Here is a 16,569-nt window from a genome sequence, read left to right on the forward strand (position 1 = left end):
TTCTCGGCACCATTGGCTTTCTTCTCTTCTGTTTGGAGCAGTCTGCCTTTGAGATTGTAAAGAGGGTTTTCTCTGCTCCAGCAGGTCAGGCAGGTCCTTCCCCCTCAGATCCTCCCTTGACATCTCTACTGACTTTGCACCATGATCCTCAGGATTCTACACCACTGGGACAGCCATACCAGAGTTTCCAGACCACCCAGCCAAGTATTGTTATCTCTTCCAATACTCTCCAGATCATTCCACAGAAGAAGTCTCTAGGAAGAAGATGTGCAAGAGGAAGCACTTGGACTCCCCCCAGGAGTCTGTCATGGAGAATACTGACTTTGATGAGGGAGAAGGGTCTCCCAATTCACCACTCAATGATCTCATTTGAAGACATCTTTGAGATCCTTAAACAGAAGGGTGGTTGGTCTGCCCAAAACTTAACTTCTGAGGAGTCAGTATTTCTCGAAGCTTTCAGGACTGGCCCATCTACCTCCTTGGTCACACTGCCCACAGATGACCTCATTGACTTGCTGTCTAAGCGGGCGTGGAAGGAACCTGATACGATTGAGCTGACCCCCAAGAGACCCAACAGGATTCTGGCCCACCAGTAGGAAGAGAGCATTGGAGTAAGGGAGTACCAGATGACGCTATGGTCATGGCGGCAGCTACAAAGAAGAAACCTGTGGAACAGAGTTTCACTCTGCATCCCCTAATAGAGAATCTAGGGTGCTGGACAGATCTGAGAACTGAGTATATGCTTCAGTGACTTTTGCTGTCCAATCACCAAACTGCTTGGCACACTTTAAGAGATTGCAAAGGTGCTTGATTAAAGGACGTTTATATTCCCTTTCAGGGTCCAGTACTGCAGAGGCTCAAAGTTCTGTATCCTCACAGTTGGCTGCCCTTCAATCTATTGCAAATTCATCCATGAGGCTCATCTCACATGCTGCAGAAGGCACCTCAAGGGCTTCAGAGTCAGGCATTTCCATCAGGAGGCATGCCTGGATGCACCTCTGTGATTTTGCAAAGCCCTTCAAGTCATCTTTTGTCAATTCTCCTTTTGACAGTTCTTCCTTGTTTGGCCCCACAGTAAAAGACACACTCTCCAGGTGTGAGAAGTATGGAAAGAACCTGTCTGCAGTGGGAGTAGCTTTTTCAACCCCTCAGTGGCCCTTTTCCATGAACCAATGAGGAGGTTGAAAAATGTGGTTCAGGAAGTATCAGAGTCCTTTCCAGGACACATGTGAAGTTAGTTCCCTCAGAGGCAGAAGGGGGAGCAATAATGGGAGAAGATGCCTCCGTGGCAGAGTAGGCCCATAAAACTGAGGGTCTAGAGATATCTTTTCCAACAGACCCTTTCAGTGCTCTTGAATGGAGGCCCGATTGCCTTTCTCTGGAGGCAGTCAGAGGTTGCTTATCTCTGCACCAGTAAGCCTGGCTAATCTTAACAAAGGATACGTGGGTGCAGAGAATCACCTCCAGAGGTTATATTATTCTCTTTTCCCTTCCACCTCCATTTCTCAGGAAAATTCCTGATGTTCCACGCAATCAGAGGGAGGCAGCAGCACTGGAAATGCAAAAGCTGCTAGAAAAAAGTCATCCAGTAGGTCCCTCCCACACCAAATAGAATCTGAAACTTACTCAAGATTCTTTTTAGTACCAAAGAAAACAGGGACTGGAGACTGATTTTAGATCTCAGTGTGTTGAACAAATTGGTTCGATACACCAAGCTCATAGTTCACTCTGTTCTGCTGTTTCTGAGCAAGGATAACTGGATGGGCTCAATAGACATTCAGAATGCATATTATCACATAAAAATGAGCAAATGTTCCAGAAGGTACTTGCGCTTCTGGCTGGGAGCCAGTCATTACCAGTTTAGAGCACTGCCCTTTGGCCTCACCACAGCCCCCAAGGTGTTCAACAAGTGCATGACAGTAGCAGCAGCTCACCTGAGACTACAGGGATTCTGGGTGTTTCCATATTTAGATGACTGGCTCATTACCACTCTGACCAGGCATCAACTGGTACAAGCATGAGGCCAAGTATTGCAAACTTATTCAAATCTTGGAATAACCCTCAGTTACAAAAAGTCTCAGTTACAACCCCCTCAGACATTGGAATTCATGGAAGCAATATTCAACACAATATCTATGATAGTGTCTCTTTCCCTTTCAAAAATATAAACAATAAGAAATTAGGTCAAGAAAATTATTTGCAGTAACAGAATTTCAGCCTGTTTGATTCTGCAAGCCCTTGGATCAATGTCATTGACAATAATCTTAGTTCCTTTAGCAAGATACCACATATGGGAGGATAGCAGAATGGTTAAGGTGTTTACCTGGCAGACACAAGGTGCAGGGTTTGATTCTCACATGGGGTAATTGGCTAGGCTTAAAATGGCCCACAAGGGCAATTAGCTTAGTACTAACCTATGAACTATGAGAATTCTGCAATGGATACTACAAACACAATGATCAGTTCTCTCTCAACCCATTTTGACAAAGATAAGAATAACTCAGGTATGCAAACAGTATCTTTCCTGGTGGATGCAGTCACACCAACTGTTGCAAGGTCATCCTTTCATTCTCCCTCAATTCAAGGCCATAGTGACCACTGATGCTTCCCAGATTGGGTGAGGGGGGCATTTGCTGAGGAAGACAGTCCAAGGCACTTGGTCCTCCAAAGAGGCAAACTTGCATATCAGAGTTCTGGAACTGAGAGTGGTGCTTTTGGTGTTGCAAGCATTCCAAGATGCTCTCCCCCTTGAAACAATTGCAATCGAAACGGACAACATGTCAGTGTTTGTTGCATCAACAAACAAGGGGGAGCCAAATCTTATCCCCTGTATCAAAAAGCCCTGAGGGTGTGGCAATGGGCGATTTACTCCAACCACTTTCTAATTGCAATGTATACTGCTGGGAAGTCCAACGTGATAGTAGACAAACTGAGCAGGTCCATTTTATTACTTCACAGGTGGTCTCTCAACAGCAAAGTGATGATCATGATTTTCCATCAGTGGGGCCAGCCTTGCTGTGATCTCTTTGCATCTCCCCTAAACAAGTGCAGCAGCTTCTTTGCCCTAGTCCCTCCATTGGGAGAGTACCGAGGGATGCTGTTCTCCATGATTGGCATCCCTGGTCTTCTGTATGCCTATCCCCCCAACTCCCTTAATTCCCAAATTCCTTCAGAAAGCAACCAGGGTGAAGAGCAAAGTAATCCTCACTGCACCTTACTGGCCTCAACAAATTTGGTTCCCCTTCCTTTGGCCTCATCTTCGGTACCTACCTTAGATTCTGGATCCAACTCCAGACCTTCTGTCTCACCCGACAGGCATGATTCACCTGGACATCTCAAATCTAAAACTGACTGCATGGTTTCTTCATTTCCTTTAATAGCCAGGCAACCTATGCTGTCTTTGTCTGTCCATTCCATTCTGTTATCTTACCATAAACCATCTATGAGAAAACTCTACAAAAGTAAATGGAGAAGATTTGTTTATTGGGCAGTGCAAAATCGGGTAGAACCATTCTCAGTCCCGACACATTCTATTCTTGAATTTTTAGCGAGTTTATGTAATGAGGGTACTAGTTCTTCGACTGTTAAACTCCATCTCACAGCAATTTTGAATTTCCATGTCAGATTTCTGAATTCTTCCTTGGCTTCCTCCAAAATATGCAAAGCATTTTTGAAGGGTACTCTTCTACTTAGACCTCCTTACAGAGATCCCATACCACCATGTGATTAAAATTTGGTACTGCAAGCATTGACACAGTCTCCCTTTGAACCTGCAACTTAAATGTGATTTAAACTTCTTGACCTGGAAGCCTATCTTATTAATGGTAATTACATCTGCTAGAAGAATTTCAGAACTTCAAGCATTATCTTCTAGACCCCCATATTTGATTTTCCACAAGGATAGGGACAGTTTACGTACCAGTGCTTCCTTCTTACCTAAGGTGGTGTCAGGGTCCAACATTAACCTGCCAATATTCTTCGCAAACTTTACAAATAAAGGAGAATATATAATGCACTTACTGGATGTTCATAGGCAGTTACATTTCTATCTGCACCAAACAAAACAAATTAGAAAGACAGACATGCTCTTTGTTTCCTTTGCACATCACAAGATGAGGAAATCTGTCACAAAGGTAACTATAGCCAGTTGGTTGACAGATTGCATCTCTTTTATCTACACTAAATTTAATCCCCCACTACCAAAACCATTAAAGGCTCATTCCACTAGATCTATGGCTACTTCCACCTTGTTCCAGTCTAGAGCATCCATGGATATTTGTGTGACTGCTTCTTGGTCAAATCCTCATACCTTTATCATTCATTACAAACTAGATCTGGTCTCGATGGGAAGAGCGGCCTTTGGCTCAGTCATACTCAGGAACATCTTTCCTTAGAGTCCACCTAGGAATTTAGGTAGCTGGAGACTCTCTCATACATTGAATATTGAATGACTGAAAATTGACAACATCATATAAGGAAGTTATGTACCTACAATAACATTCTGTTTGTGTTGTCCATTTTCATTTTTCCTCAACTCCCCACCCTCCATCCCCCTCCATTTCTCACAAACAACTCCTGTAGGAATGAGACTGTTAAGGACACCAAGGACTCCATATGTCCCTTGTGTTGAACTCCAGTTATGGGTCTCTCTCTCCCTCAAGCTGTGAATAAGATCTGAGGGAAGTTAGGCATGGTGCATTGTGGGTAGGAAAGGTGCTCAAGAGTTTGTTGGTCACTACAAGCTGGAGTAATGGCTGAGTTGGATCCGAGTGTCAGATCTGAACCCATATGTTGAGGAAGAATGAAAATGGACAACACAGATGGAATGTTATGGTAAGTATATAACTTCTTTTTTAAAATAAATGCATAAAAGCCTCACTAAAAAGTATTTAAAAGTCACTTTTAGTAGTTCTCTGATTGCCTACGAGAGTATATCATGGTTGCCCTCATATCAAATGTAACACTGCACCATTGTATTTGTTATCATATTGCTATGTTAATTGGCTGCATCTAAATGAATGGTGCTGCAGGCATAATCATGTATGTTTGTTTGTATGACCTAGGAGAAAATAGTGTATCTGATGTCAATTTTCATTCTATCCACTACTGTTGTGTTTGGATCCGAACCTTGAATCCAACTCGGCCATTATTAAAGCTTGTGGTAACCAAAAAAAGCCTAGCCAATTACCCCATGGGAGAACAAAACCCTGTACCTTGTGTCAGTAAGGTAAACACCTTAACCATTATGCCAACCTCCCACCTTTGCCACTTTTCGTGAAAAGACATGGTCAGGTTTACCTCTTGGGCCTTGGTTATTACAAAAAAAAAAGGAAAAAAATGGATGTGTATTATTTCTATAAAAGTCTTACATTTCTCTTACACTCATTATTCCCTTACCCTCTTACATTAGTGTAGCTCTATTTTTACCATTGTTGGTAGTTTTTTGCCTCAGTTTTCTCTCTTCTTACATGCTTGTGTAATTATAATTACCATTGTTAGTATTATCTTTCTATTTTTTCCCCTCTGTCTTTAAAAAAGAAAAGTTCTTATCTTTTCCGTCTGTTGTTTTTGTTATTGATGCTGTTATGGCTGAGAAGGGTCCTTCTGACCTTAAAAAATGTCTGAAATGTGGGCACAAATTGCCTCTTTCAGACACCCATATGCTTTGTGTTTATTGCTTAGGTCCACAGCACCTGAGGAGGATTGTTCTATTTGCAATAACTTTAATTCCAGAGTGCTTGTGGATAGAAAAATAAGCTTATTCTTAAATGTTTGTTCCCATCATCCTTTGGTGAAGCTATCACTGGGGTTCATTCCCCAAAAGTAAAGTCTAAGGAGTCAAAATCTCATTCTCTGATACATTCCACTTCCTCAACTCCATCTTCAGAACCTTCTAGGAAAAGATCAAAATCAGATCCGAAAAGGTCTTAAATCTCCTCCCCTTCAGATCTGAAGCTAAAGATATTAATGGATCCTGCATGCTTGAATCTGACTAAGAAACCTTTGGATCTGACTGTTTCAGGTCTTATTGTTTGCAAGAAGCCAGTATTCTCCCTGTTTTGATCCTGTGCCTTCCAGGGTCCCTTCCCCCCTGTATGGAAAGGCTCTATTCAAAGTCACCTTCCTTGGCCTCGTCTTGTTCATCCAGAAGTTTGACTGAGGAAGATGTGGCTGGAATGATGAGTAAGTTTCTCTTGGTGCAGATCTGGATGGGTGTTTTACAGGCTCCTGCAACTCTGAGTCAGGGGGCCCATCCATCAACCACACCACCACCTCATACTCCTTCTCTGATCCCTTTGGTTGCTTTAGAGTCCCTGGATCCAAGCCTTCTGGGTCCATCTGGCTTGGATCCAAAGATAACCTTATCTTTGGATCCAAGACTAACTCTTGAGTGCCCTGACCCTGACATCTTCTGATCCAGACGACTGTCAGAGCCAAAGCTTCCTTGTCGGATCTGAGGTGCTGGAGTTGACTCTGAAGGTTTCTGAGCCATCTCTTCGCCTTGGTGCTTCGGCACTGGATAGCTCAGCTCTGACTTCCTCCTCGGGGAGATTGCTTTTGGAGTGGGAGGAGAGAGTGTTCGAGAAGCCTGCCTTCTCAGTGCCAAGGTCTTCTCTTTCTCCCTGAGGTAGTCTGCCTTCGAGGTTGTGAAAAGAGTATTTTCTGCTTCGACAGGACTGATGGATCCAACCTACTTGGATCTTCAATCCAGCCCCAGATGTCTCTGTGCTTGGAGCCTCATCATTTGATGCCACAGGGACAGCCAGCTCAAGACCCACAGACCACCCAGCATGGTTTCATTGTCTCTTCTGATACTTCCCAAGAGCACTCTACTGAGAAGGTTCCTAGGAAGAGAAATTGCAAGAGAAAGCACCTGGACTGTTCACAAGAGTCACTCACTAAGGATACTTATTTCGACATGGGTGAAGGGTCCCCACAATCATCTCCAGAAGATGTCTCATTTTGAGACATCCTTGAGATCCTGAAACAAAGAGGTTGTTGGACCCCCAGCAACCCTCCACCAGAGGAGTCCTTATTTCTGTAGCCCTTTGGAGTTGGCCCGTCTACCTCCTAGGTTACTCACCCACCAATGAGCTCACTGATTTGGTCTCTTGGCAGGCATGGAATGACCCTGCCTCAATTCAGCCATTACCTAAGAGACCAGATAGGATTCTGGCTCCCCCTATAGGGAAGGAATTTTGGAGTAAGGGGGTGCCTGTGGATGCCATGGTCATGGTGGAGGCCACTAAGAAGAAACTTGCTGAACAAAGTTCATCCCCTAACAAGGAGTGTAGGGTGATGGACAGATTTGGGAAGTGTCTATGCTTCAGTGACCTTTGCTATTAGGTTGCTGAACTATTTGGCATATTTTGCTAGGTTGCAAAGCGACTTGATCAAAGCACTTTCAAAATCCCTTTTGGGGACAATTTCTGCTGAGGCCCAATCATCTGTGGCCTCTCATTTGCTTACCCCTCCAATCTATTTCAAATTCATCCATGAGGCTTATTTTGCATGCAGCCGAAGGTGCCTCAAGGGCACCAGGTTCAGGCACATCAGTTGGGGAGGTATGCTTGGATGCACTTATGTGATTTTGAGGAGCCCTTCAAGTCCTCTTTTGTCAGTGGCCCTTTTGATGGAACTTCTTTATTCCACCCCAAAGTGAAGGATGCACTCTCCAGTTGTGAAAATGATGGAAAAGACTCTATCTGCTGTGGGAGTATGTTTTTCGACCCCTCAAATAACCTTTTCTTGGAACCAGTGAGAAGGATGAAAAATGTAGTTCAAAAACTGTCAGTGTCCTTTCCAAGATTCACATTGGGACAGTTCCCCCAGAGGGAGAGGGGAGAGCTCAAATGGAAGACACTGCCCACATGGTAAAGGTGGCCTGCAAAACCAAGTTTGTAGACATTCTTTCTTGGACAGACCCTATCAGCACTCCTAAAAGCAGGTCTGATTGTCCTCCTCTGGAGGCAACCAGGGGTCATTTATCCCTGCACCAAAGAGCCTGACTATATATTACAAAAGATACATGGGTGCAGAGGATAATTTCCAAAGGTTATATAATCCTCTTTTTCTGTCCACCTGCATCTTGACAAAATTTCCCAGTGTTCCACCCAGTCAGAGGAAAGCAGCAGCACTAGAAATGCAAAAGGTGCTATGAATAAGAGTCATCCAAGAGGTCCCACCAGACCAGATTGAATATGGAACTTACTTAAGATTCTTTTTAGTGCCAAGGAAAACAGGGACTGGAGAACAGTTTTGGATCTCAGCAACCTGACCAAATCAGTTTGATGCACAAAGTTTCAGATGGTCATGGTTCAGTCCATGTTGCCCTTTTTGGGCAAGGATAACTGGATGTGCTTGATAGAACTTCAAGTTTTGGGCAAGGACAACTGGATGTGATCAATAGACCTTCAAGACATGTACTAGCACATAAAAACGAGCAGACACTTCAGAAGGTACTTACGCTTCCAGCTGAGAGCCAGTCATTACCAGTTCCAAGCCCTGCCCTTAGGTCTCACCACAGCCACAAGGGTGTTCACCAAATACATGGAATTGGTAGCAGCTCACTTGAGACTGCAGGGATGCTGGGTGTTCCCTTATCTAGACGATTGGCTAATCACCGCCCCTACCAGGCATCTGCTAATAAGAGTGAGAGATCAGGTATTCCAAACTTGCTCCCTTTTAGGAATTTCTATAAATTGCAACAAATCTCAGAAACTTTTCAGATACTGGAGTTTATAGGAACAGTTTTCAATAAAGTGTCAGTAATGGCTTCTCTTCCTGTAGCAAGAGTGCAAACTATCAGATTCCAGGTCAGAAAAATAGTTCACAGTGCCAAATTCTAACCCGGTCGATTATTTAAGCCTTGGGATCAATTTCAGCTGCCATAATCTTAGTTCCCCTAGCAAGATTTCATATGAGAATTCTTCAATGGATACTAGCAATGCAATGGTCGATTCTTTATCAATGAATGTCAGCCCATATAAGAATCACTTAAGCATGTAAGAGGTGGATTCAATCAGATTAGGTTTTACAGGGTCATCTATTCATTCTTCCTCAACCCATGGTCAAAGTGACCATGGACATATTCTAGATTGCGTGGGGGCACTTCCTGGGTAAAACAGTCCAAGGTAACCTGGTCCACAAAGAGGCCAATATGCATATCAATGTCCTAGAAAGGAGAGCAGTGCTCTTAGCATTGCAGGCTTTCCAAGATGCTGTCCCTTTCGGACAATTGTGATTCAAACAGAAAATATATCAGTACTTTGGTACATCAACAAACAAGGAGGAACCAGGTCTTACCCCTTCTGTCAAGAAGCCCTCAGAGTGTGGCAGTAGGTGATCTCATCCAACTGCTTTCTGATAGCAATTCACATTCCAGGGAAGTTTATCGTGATAGCAGACAGATTGAGCAGGTCTGTTCTACTACCTCACGAGTGGTCTCTCAACATGAAAGTGACAGAAATGATTTTCCATCAGTGGAGCCAACCTTACTGTGATCTTTTTGCTTCTCCCCTAAACCACACGTGCAGCAGCTTCTTTGATGTGCTCCATAATTGGCCCCCTGGTCTCCTCTGTGCTTATCCCCCAACTCCCTTGATCCCCAAATTTCCACAGAAAGCTGCCAGGTTGAAGAGGCTTCCTCATTGCACCATACTGGCCTCAACAGATTTGGTTCCTCTTTCTTTGGCCTCATCTACTGTACCCACCTTGGATTCTGGATCCAATTCCAGACCTCCTGTCCCATCCGACAGGCATGGTTCACCCAGATATTTCAAACCTAAAGCTGACAGCATAGTTTCTCCACTTCCATTAATAGCCAGACAACCAATGCTCCCATCCCGTCTGTCAATTACTTTTATCTTCCCATAAAACTTGTACAAGGAAACTTTAGAGAAGTAAATGGAAAAGATTTGTTTTTTGGGTACATCAGAAATATATTGACCCTTTTTCAGACCCTGTACAAAGTGTCCTTGAGTTTTTGTTGACAGTTTTCAACAAAGGAGCTAACTCCTTAACCATTAGAGTTCAGTTGACAGCAATCTCGAACTTCCACATTGGATTTGAAAATTCTTCCCTTGCTTCATCTAAGCTTTGTAAGGCCTTCTTGAGAGGCACTCTTCTGTTGAGACTACCTTATAAATATCCGCTCTACCATTGGACTTTAATTCAGTACTGCATGCGTTAATTCATTCCCCATTTGAACCAGCAGCTAAATGTGATCTTAAATTCCTGACCACGAAAACAATTTTTCTAGTGAATTTAATTAATCCAAAAGATTTTCTGAACTTCATTGTCCTCTAAACCTCCCTACTTGATTTTTCAAAGGGAAAGAGTAACACTACGAACAAACCCTCCTATCCTTCCTTAGGTGGTGTCGGAATCCAGTATTAATCAGTCCATTAATTTGCTTGTCTTCTTTTCAAAATTTGAAAACAAAGAGAGTACATGTTACACTTGTTAGATATTCAGACAGTTGTATTTCTACTTGCACAGAACATTTATCTGCTTTGCAGACTTCAAAGTAGGTAAATCAGTTAGAAAGGTAACTTTGGCAAGATGGCTTGCCGACTGTATATCCTTTGTCTACAGTAAATTGGGTATCTCATTACCAAAACCTTTAAAAGCCCACTCAACTAGATTCATAGCAACCGCGTCAGTATTTTTATCTACCATTCCATGGGCGACATATGTGTGACTGCAACTTGGGTTAATCCTCATACCTTTATTACACATTACAAACTAGAGCTGGTCTTGAGGTGTAGAACTGCTTTTGGTTCAACAGTGCTCAGGAATATCCTTCCTTAAAGCCCACCCAGGGTTTCAAGTAATTGACAACATTGGATAAAGAAGTTATGTACTCACCATAATATTCCATCTGTGTTTTATAATATTCCATCTGTGCTGTCCATTTTCATTCTTCCTCAACTCCCAACCCACCAACCCCCATCCTTTGTCAGTATGGATTTCTGGAAGAACGAGAGTTTATAAGAACACCACTGTGCCTTATGTTGAGCTGCAGATAATGGCTTCTTCTATCAGAAATATTATATTAAAATTTCTTACTGTGTCATCTAGCAAACAAGATCCAAGGTATGTTAGTTAGGGGTTGTGCATTGTGGATAGGGAGGAGTTCAAGAGCTTTTAGATGGCCACGAGCTATAGTAGCAGCCGAGTTGGAACCGAAGATCTGATCCGAACCCAGCTGTTGAGGAAGAATGAAATGGGAAACACAGATGGAACTTTACAGTGAGTACATAACTTATTTTTAGCTCTCTTCATTCCCAGATAGGCAAAGGGAAAATCATTCTATTTTAGTATAGTAGTTGCTATTAGGCTACTGGCATACAGAATTTTTCTTGATGATTTCCATTCCTGTGCATTAATAGTGATTAAGATTAGCAAAGTTTTCTTTCCTGATTATAGTAATGTTTTTGTGAATGCTGCTTCTTTGTAGTGATTTACTGAGCTGCCTGTATCCTTTTTTATAATGGAAAAGGTACTGGGTTTTAAAAAGTGTGCCAGTTGTGGGCACAGGATTCTGCCCAAGGACACACACTAGCTCAGTGTTGTATGCTGAGATCTGGAGCATCTCCAGGCCACATGAAATCTGTAAGGCTTTTGGGCCCTGCTCTCTTCTTGAACAATGTAATAGGTTAATTTTAATGGGAATTTTCCCTTCTGACTCTGGGATCAGGTCAGATGATGATAGAAATGTTAAGGAGAAAGAAAAAGAGAAGGTGAAATATTGAGAAAGGGAAGAGAAGAAGAAAACATGAGAATTCTCCAATGACTCCCTCCATTAAGGTACAGAGTCCACTTATTTGGTACCCACTTGCACTGAACCAACTCTGATTTCCAGTAGGAAACTCTGTCTAGGTTTCTCAGCTCCCATCACCCCGCTTACTCTTTTAGGTCTACTATGTCTGTTAGAAGTGTTACCAATAACAACTTGGATTGGATGATGAGGGCATGTTTCAAGGCACAGATAGACATGTGTATCATCCACTCACCCTTGGTTTCCAGGGCAGATTAGTTTGGCCCACAAACTGCAGTCACCTCTGCTCCAATCTCTGCACTTGACCTTAGTCCTTAGTCCTGTCAGGGACATGTACATCTTGGCAGTAGGCCCTCAACATCAAGTTTTTGGACCTGTTTTTGGTACTGACTTGTTCTGTGTCATTCTTGATACCAGAGCCAAATGGACCATGGGTATCAAGGTCTCCAATAGCATAGATATCTGCCTCCTCTCCTTCAAGATTGGGGTTGGCGCCAACTGGGGTGTCTTCAGGATCACTGGATTCCACACTGGTGTTCAAGTTCTGGGAAAAGATCATCACCTGTCCTTCAGCAAAGGCAGGTGATGCACTTTTAGCCTTGGATTCTCACCTAGACTTTGGCCTGAGTCCTTGAGGCCTCATCCTTAAGCCAAAGGATAGGCCAGCACTAGGCACCTCTAACCTTTCCTTCCTCATGGAGCTCAAAATGCTTTTGGGTTTGCTGACAGCCAAAGCTCTCATGAATTATATGAGTAAGAGCAAGACCATAGATTCTCCTATGGAAGCTCTTACTCTGCCATTGACCTCTGAAGGAGAAGGTTCACCCAGGTCCCAATTTCTTCATACCCCAGATTTGGGGAGATTGTAGAATTATTGCATCAGTGGGGTACATAACCTGTTGACTCCCTCCACTGGATGGAACTTTTAAGCTGCTGTCAGATTGACTGGTCTCAAAGAAATGTAGTAGTAGGTTATTGTAGTATACTTCTGAACTCTGAGGTCCCAAAGTATCAGTTTGGTAATGAAACAAATTTAATGGATTTGGTAATAACTGCATGCTGCTTCCAAAAAGAAATTTTAATTTTAAGTATTGAGTTTCTTTTTATTGGAATGCATTTACATACCTTTATTATAATGATACACAAAAAACTTCTAAGAATAAGTCGCTTACATTTTTCTGACAAGATAAACTTTCATTTTATATCAGCTTATGTTCTGTGTTCTGAGTATAAGATTCAATTAAACACTTTTGTTTTAGACTAATTAGACTGAATGAGCATTAAAAGGCCAAGGAAAGAAATATTTTCCACACTTAAGCAGTCTTCTAATATCAGAAATGGAGTAGTTCTGATCTCTGTTTAAAGCACTAGCATTGCGAAACAATAGTCAATAGGATGTGTACATTTGTTTTTCTTTCAGACCAGTATAAACACCACTGTCTAGCTTTGAGACCACCTAGATATGAGAAAAAAGCTCACTGGATGCCAGATAGTGCAAGAGCCAGCATGGTCCTTCCTAGATTTATAGTTAAATTTATGTACCAGGGTTACTGCAGCCTGTCAATTCATAAACTCAAAGACTGGATCTTACATCGACTCTCAACACTCCCTAGATTAAGGTGCTGTATTTCTAGAGGCTAGCTTTTAGACTTGCACTAGCTGGTGGGATATTTATTGAAACTGTCCCATCAAAAGAGTGTTTACTTCCCAACATATGAAGAAAAAGAAAATTATGCTTCATTCAGATCTACATTACTACAGCACTTAACTAAATTCTGGGTCTGTTTTAGAGAAAATAGATTATATTAACCAGCTTGTTGATATTAGCAAAGAAGCATGATGTCTATAAATAATATTACTCTCTCTTCTACTGTTTGTTTGCATTCATTATTTTTAGATGTTGGTGTGTGTTTGCTCTGTATGAATTTTTGAATTGCCTAAAATATGTTATGTATCAGAACTCTATGATGATGGTATTCATTCTGTTGATTGTAGCAGTTAGAAACTTAAATATTTGTGAAACATATTTTACTGCCGACTGAACAATGTAGTCTGTATGACCAAGACTGTGTGTAGTTAAGGTTACCAGTGCAAAACATTGTGCCTTTGTACCCGAGTTATGACAAAAATGGTGAAGAAGCTACCCATTTAGCTAAGTAATATATTAGTAAACCATAGCATTATTTTGTTACAGATGTATAAATGCTATAAGCATCTGCTGCAATTTAAGTAAGATAACACTGTTTTGTGTGTTATGTAATAAATGATTTATGTCATATAATAAAATGTAATTTTAATTGCAGACTCCAGACAGGAAATGGTTGATATTTGATGGCCCAGTAGATGCAGTATGGATTGAAAATATGAACACCGTCTTGGATGATAATAAAAAGCTGTGCCTGATGAGTGGGGAGATCATCCAGATGTCTCCACAGATGAGTCTCATCTTTGAGCCAATGGATCTAGAGGTTGCTTCACCAGCTACAGTAAGGGAACAATTTAAATAAGGTCATGTATATGTGTTTATACTATTTGTGTACAGCAGAGGATATGAATTTCTGTTAAACATATTTAAAATTTGATTTTTTATTAAAAATATGGTCATATCACACATGCTGTTGCCCCCCCCCCCCAACACTTAAATATGTGTAATATTTCAATTGGTCAGCCAAATGTGTTAGAAATATTGTATCTGATGTTGTAAATCTTTATTCATTCCTTACTGTTAGGACTTTGGTTCCATCCTCAGGACCGACACGGCCGTTACCAAGCTCATGCCAGCCAAAAAACTCTCACCTAACACCTACCCACAACGCCCCTCTCATAGTTTCTTCAGATCTCATTTGCCTTATTCCTTGTCAGCCGTGCCAAGCCTTCTCTCCAGCTAAGTGTAGCTTTTTGTGGTTTTTCTAGGAATAAGTGTTTACTAGCCAGCTCATTCTAGTTTAAAGTTATTTCTGTCTCTACCATTTCTTATTTTCTGACTAAACTCTACCCCACTTCCTTGGTAGTTCTTTCATACCATTGTTGGTACTACTCCCTCTTCCCTACCTAGTAGGCCCTTCTCTTACCTTTCTGGTATTTCTTATTACCATTGTTGGTACTTTTTTCCTAGCCTTCTGTAAAAAAAACAAAAAAAAAACACACAGCCCCTTTCACTATCCTTTATCTTCTTGTTGGTAGTTTAGTTCATTGTGTGGTAGTATTAGCGTGTTAGAATGTCAGATAAGGCCAAGTTTGGGTTCAAGCAGTGTGGTAGGTGTGAGCGTAAAATGCCCAATTCTGATGGTCACACCTGCTGTGTTTATTGTTTGGGCGTTGACCACATTAACGTTTCCTATGACATTTGTTCTAGCTTCAGCAACCGTACTGTGGCTTATTCTTAAGGGTATGCTGAAATCATCCTTCTCGGAGGCTCTTTCTGGGATGGAGGTCTCACCACCTCCTAAACATAAGGATGTGAAAAAACATAGAGAAACGTAGTCACTCTGTTCCGACATCTCCATCCTCCTCGAACCCGAGTTGACACCGGCTTCTCCCACGCTTTAGGCGCAGACTACTTCTGCCCCAGCTCCAGGCTCCTATGTCTTCTCCCTTGGTGCCGCCCTTAATTCTGACTCCAACCACTGTACCAGCTTCGCACCATCCCCCTCGGTGCTGACCTTTAGTTTTGACACACACAGGCTTCCGACTATTTCTGTATGTACATCGGCACCATCCCCGTGCCAATGTCTTATATGGCTCCACTGATACGGATGACACCATTGGTTCCAAGGTCGAAAGCACCTTCCCAGAACCAAATATTCTCCTCAGCTTTTGACCCCTTTTTGGAACAACAATTTAGTCCATTTCTTGAGAGAACAGTAATCTCCATTGTAGCTTCATTCAGATCCACCAGGGAGTTTTTCAGAGCAAGGTGTAGTGAGCCATCTATGGCCACAGCTCAGGGACAATTTTTTCCGAAGAAAAGAGAAGGTGAAATATTGAGAAAGGGAAGAGAAGAATAAAACATGAGAATTCTCCAATGACTCCCTCCATTAAGGTACAGAAACAGAGTCCACTTGGAGCCATCTTCTCCTAAGTCCTCTGATTTGGTAAGCACTTGCACTGAGCCAACTCTGATTTCCAGTAGGAAACTCTGTCTAGGTTTCTCAGCTCCCATCACCCTGCTTACTCTTTTAGGTCTACTATGCCTGTTAGAAGTGTTACCAATAGCAACTTGGTTTGGATGATGAAGGCCTGTTTCAAGGCACAGATGGACATGTGTATCATCCACTCACCCTTGGTTTCCAGGGCAGATTAGTTTGGCCCACAAACTGCAGTCACCTCTGCTCCAATCTCTGCACTTGACCTTAGTCCTTAGTCCTGTCAGGGACATGTACATCTTGGCAGTAGGCCCTCAACATCAAGCTTTTGGACCTGTTTTTGGTACTGACTTGTTCTGTGTCATTCTTGATACCAGAGCCAAATGGACCATGGGTATCAAGGTCTCCAATAGCATATATATCTGCCTCCTCTCCTTTAAGGTTGGGGTTGGCACCAACTGGGGTGTCTTCGGGATCACTGGATTCCACACTGGTGTTCAAGTTCTGGGAGAAGATCATCGCCTGTCCTTAAGCAAAGGCAGGTGATGCACTTTCAGCCTTGGATTCTCACCTAGACTTTGGCCTGAGTCCTTGAGGCCTCATCCTTAAGCCAAAGGATAGACCAGCACTAGGCACCAAAAACCTTTCCTTCCTCATGGAGCTCAAAATGCTTTTGGGTTTGCTGACAGCCAAAGCTCTCAT

General features: G+C 42.4%; 1 protein-coding gene across 1 annotated transcript in view; it reads left to right on the plus strand.

The window, feature by feature from the left end:
* DNAH7 (dynein axonemal heavy chain 7) overlaps nucleotides 1-16,569 on the plus strand; it is a 4,771,155-nt gene that overhangs the window by 2,480,556 nt on the left and 2,274,030 nt on the right. The window contains exon 28 of the mRNA XM_044073696.1: nucleotides 14,086-14,268. Coding sequence (XP_043929631.1) covers nucleotides 14,086-14,268 — 183 coding nt within the window. The remainder of the gene's footprint in view (nucleotides 1-14,085; nucleotides 14,269-16,569) is intronic.

This window comes from Protopterus annectens, chromosome 6.part0 (genome assembly GCF_019279795.1).
Source record: "Protopterus annectens isolate FY-2018-M chromosome 6.part0, PAN1.0, whole genome shotgun sequence".
In the NCBI taxonomy this organism is placed as follows: Eukaryota; Metazoa; Chordata; order Ceratodontiformes; family Protopteridae; genus Protopterus; species Protopterus annectens.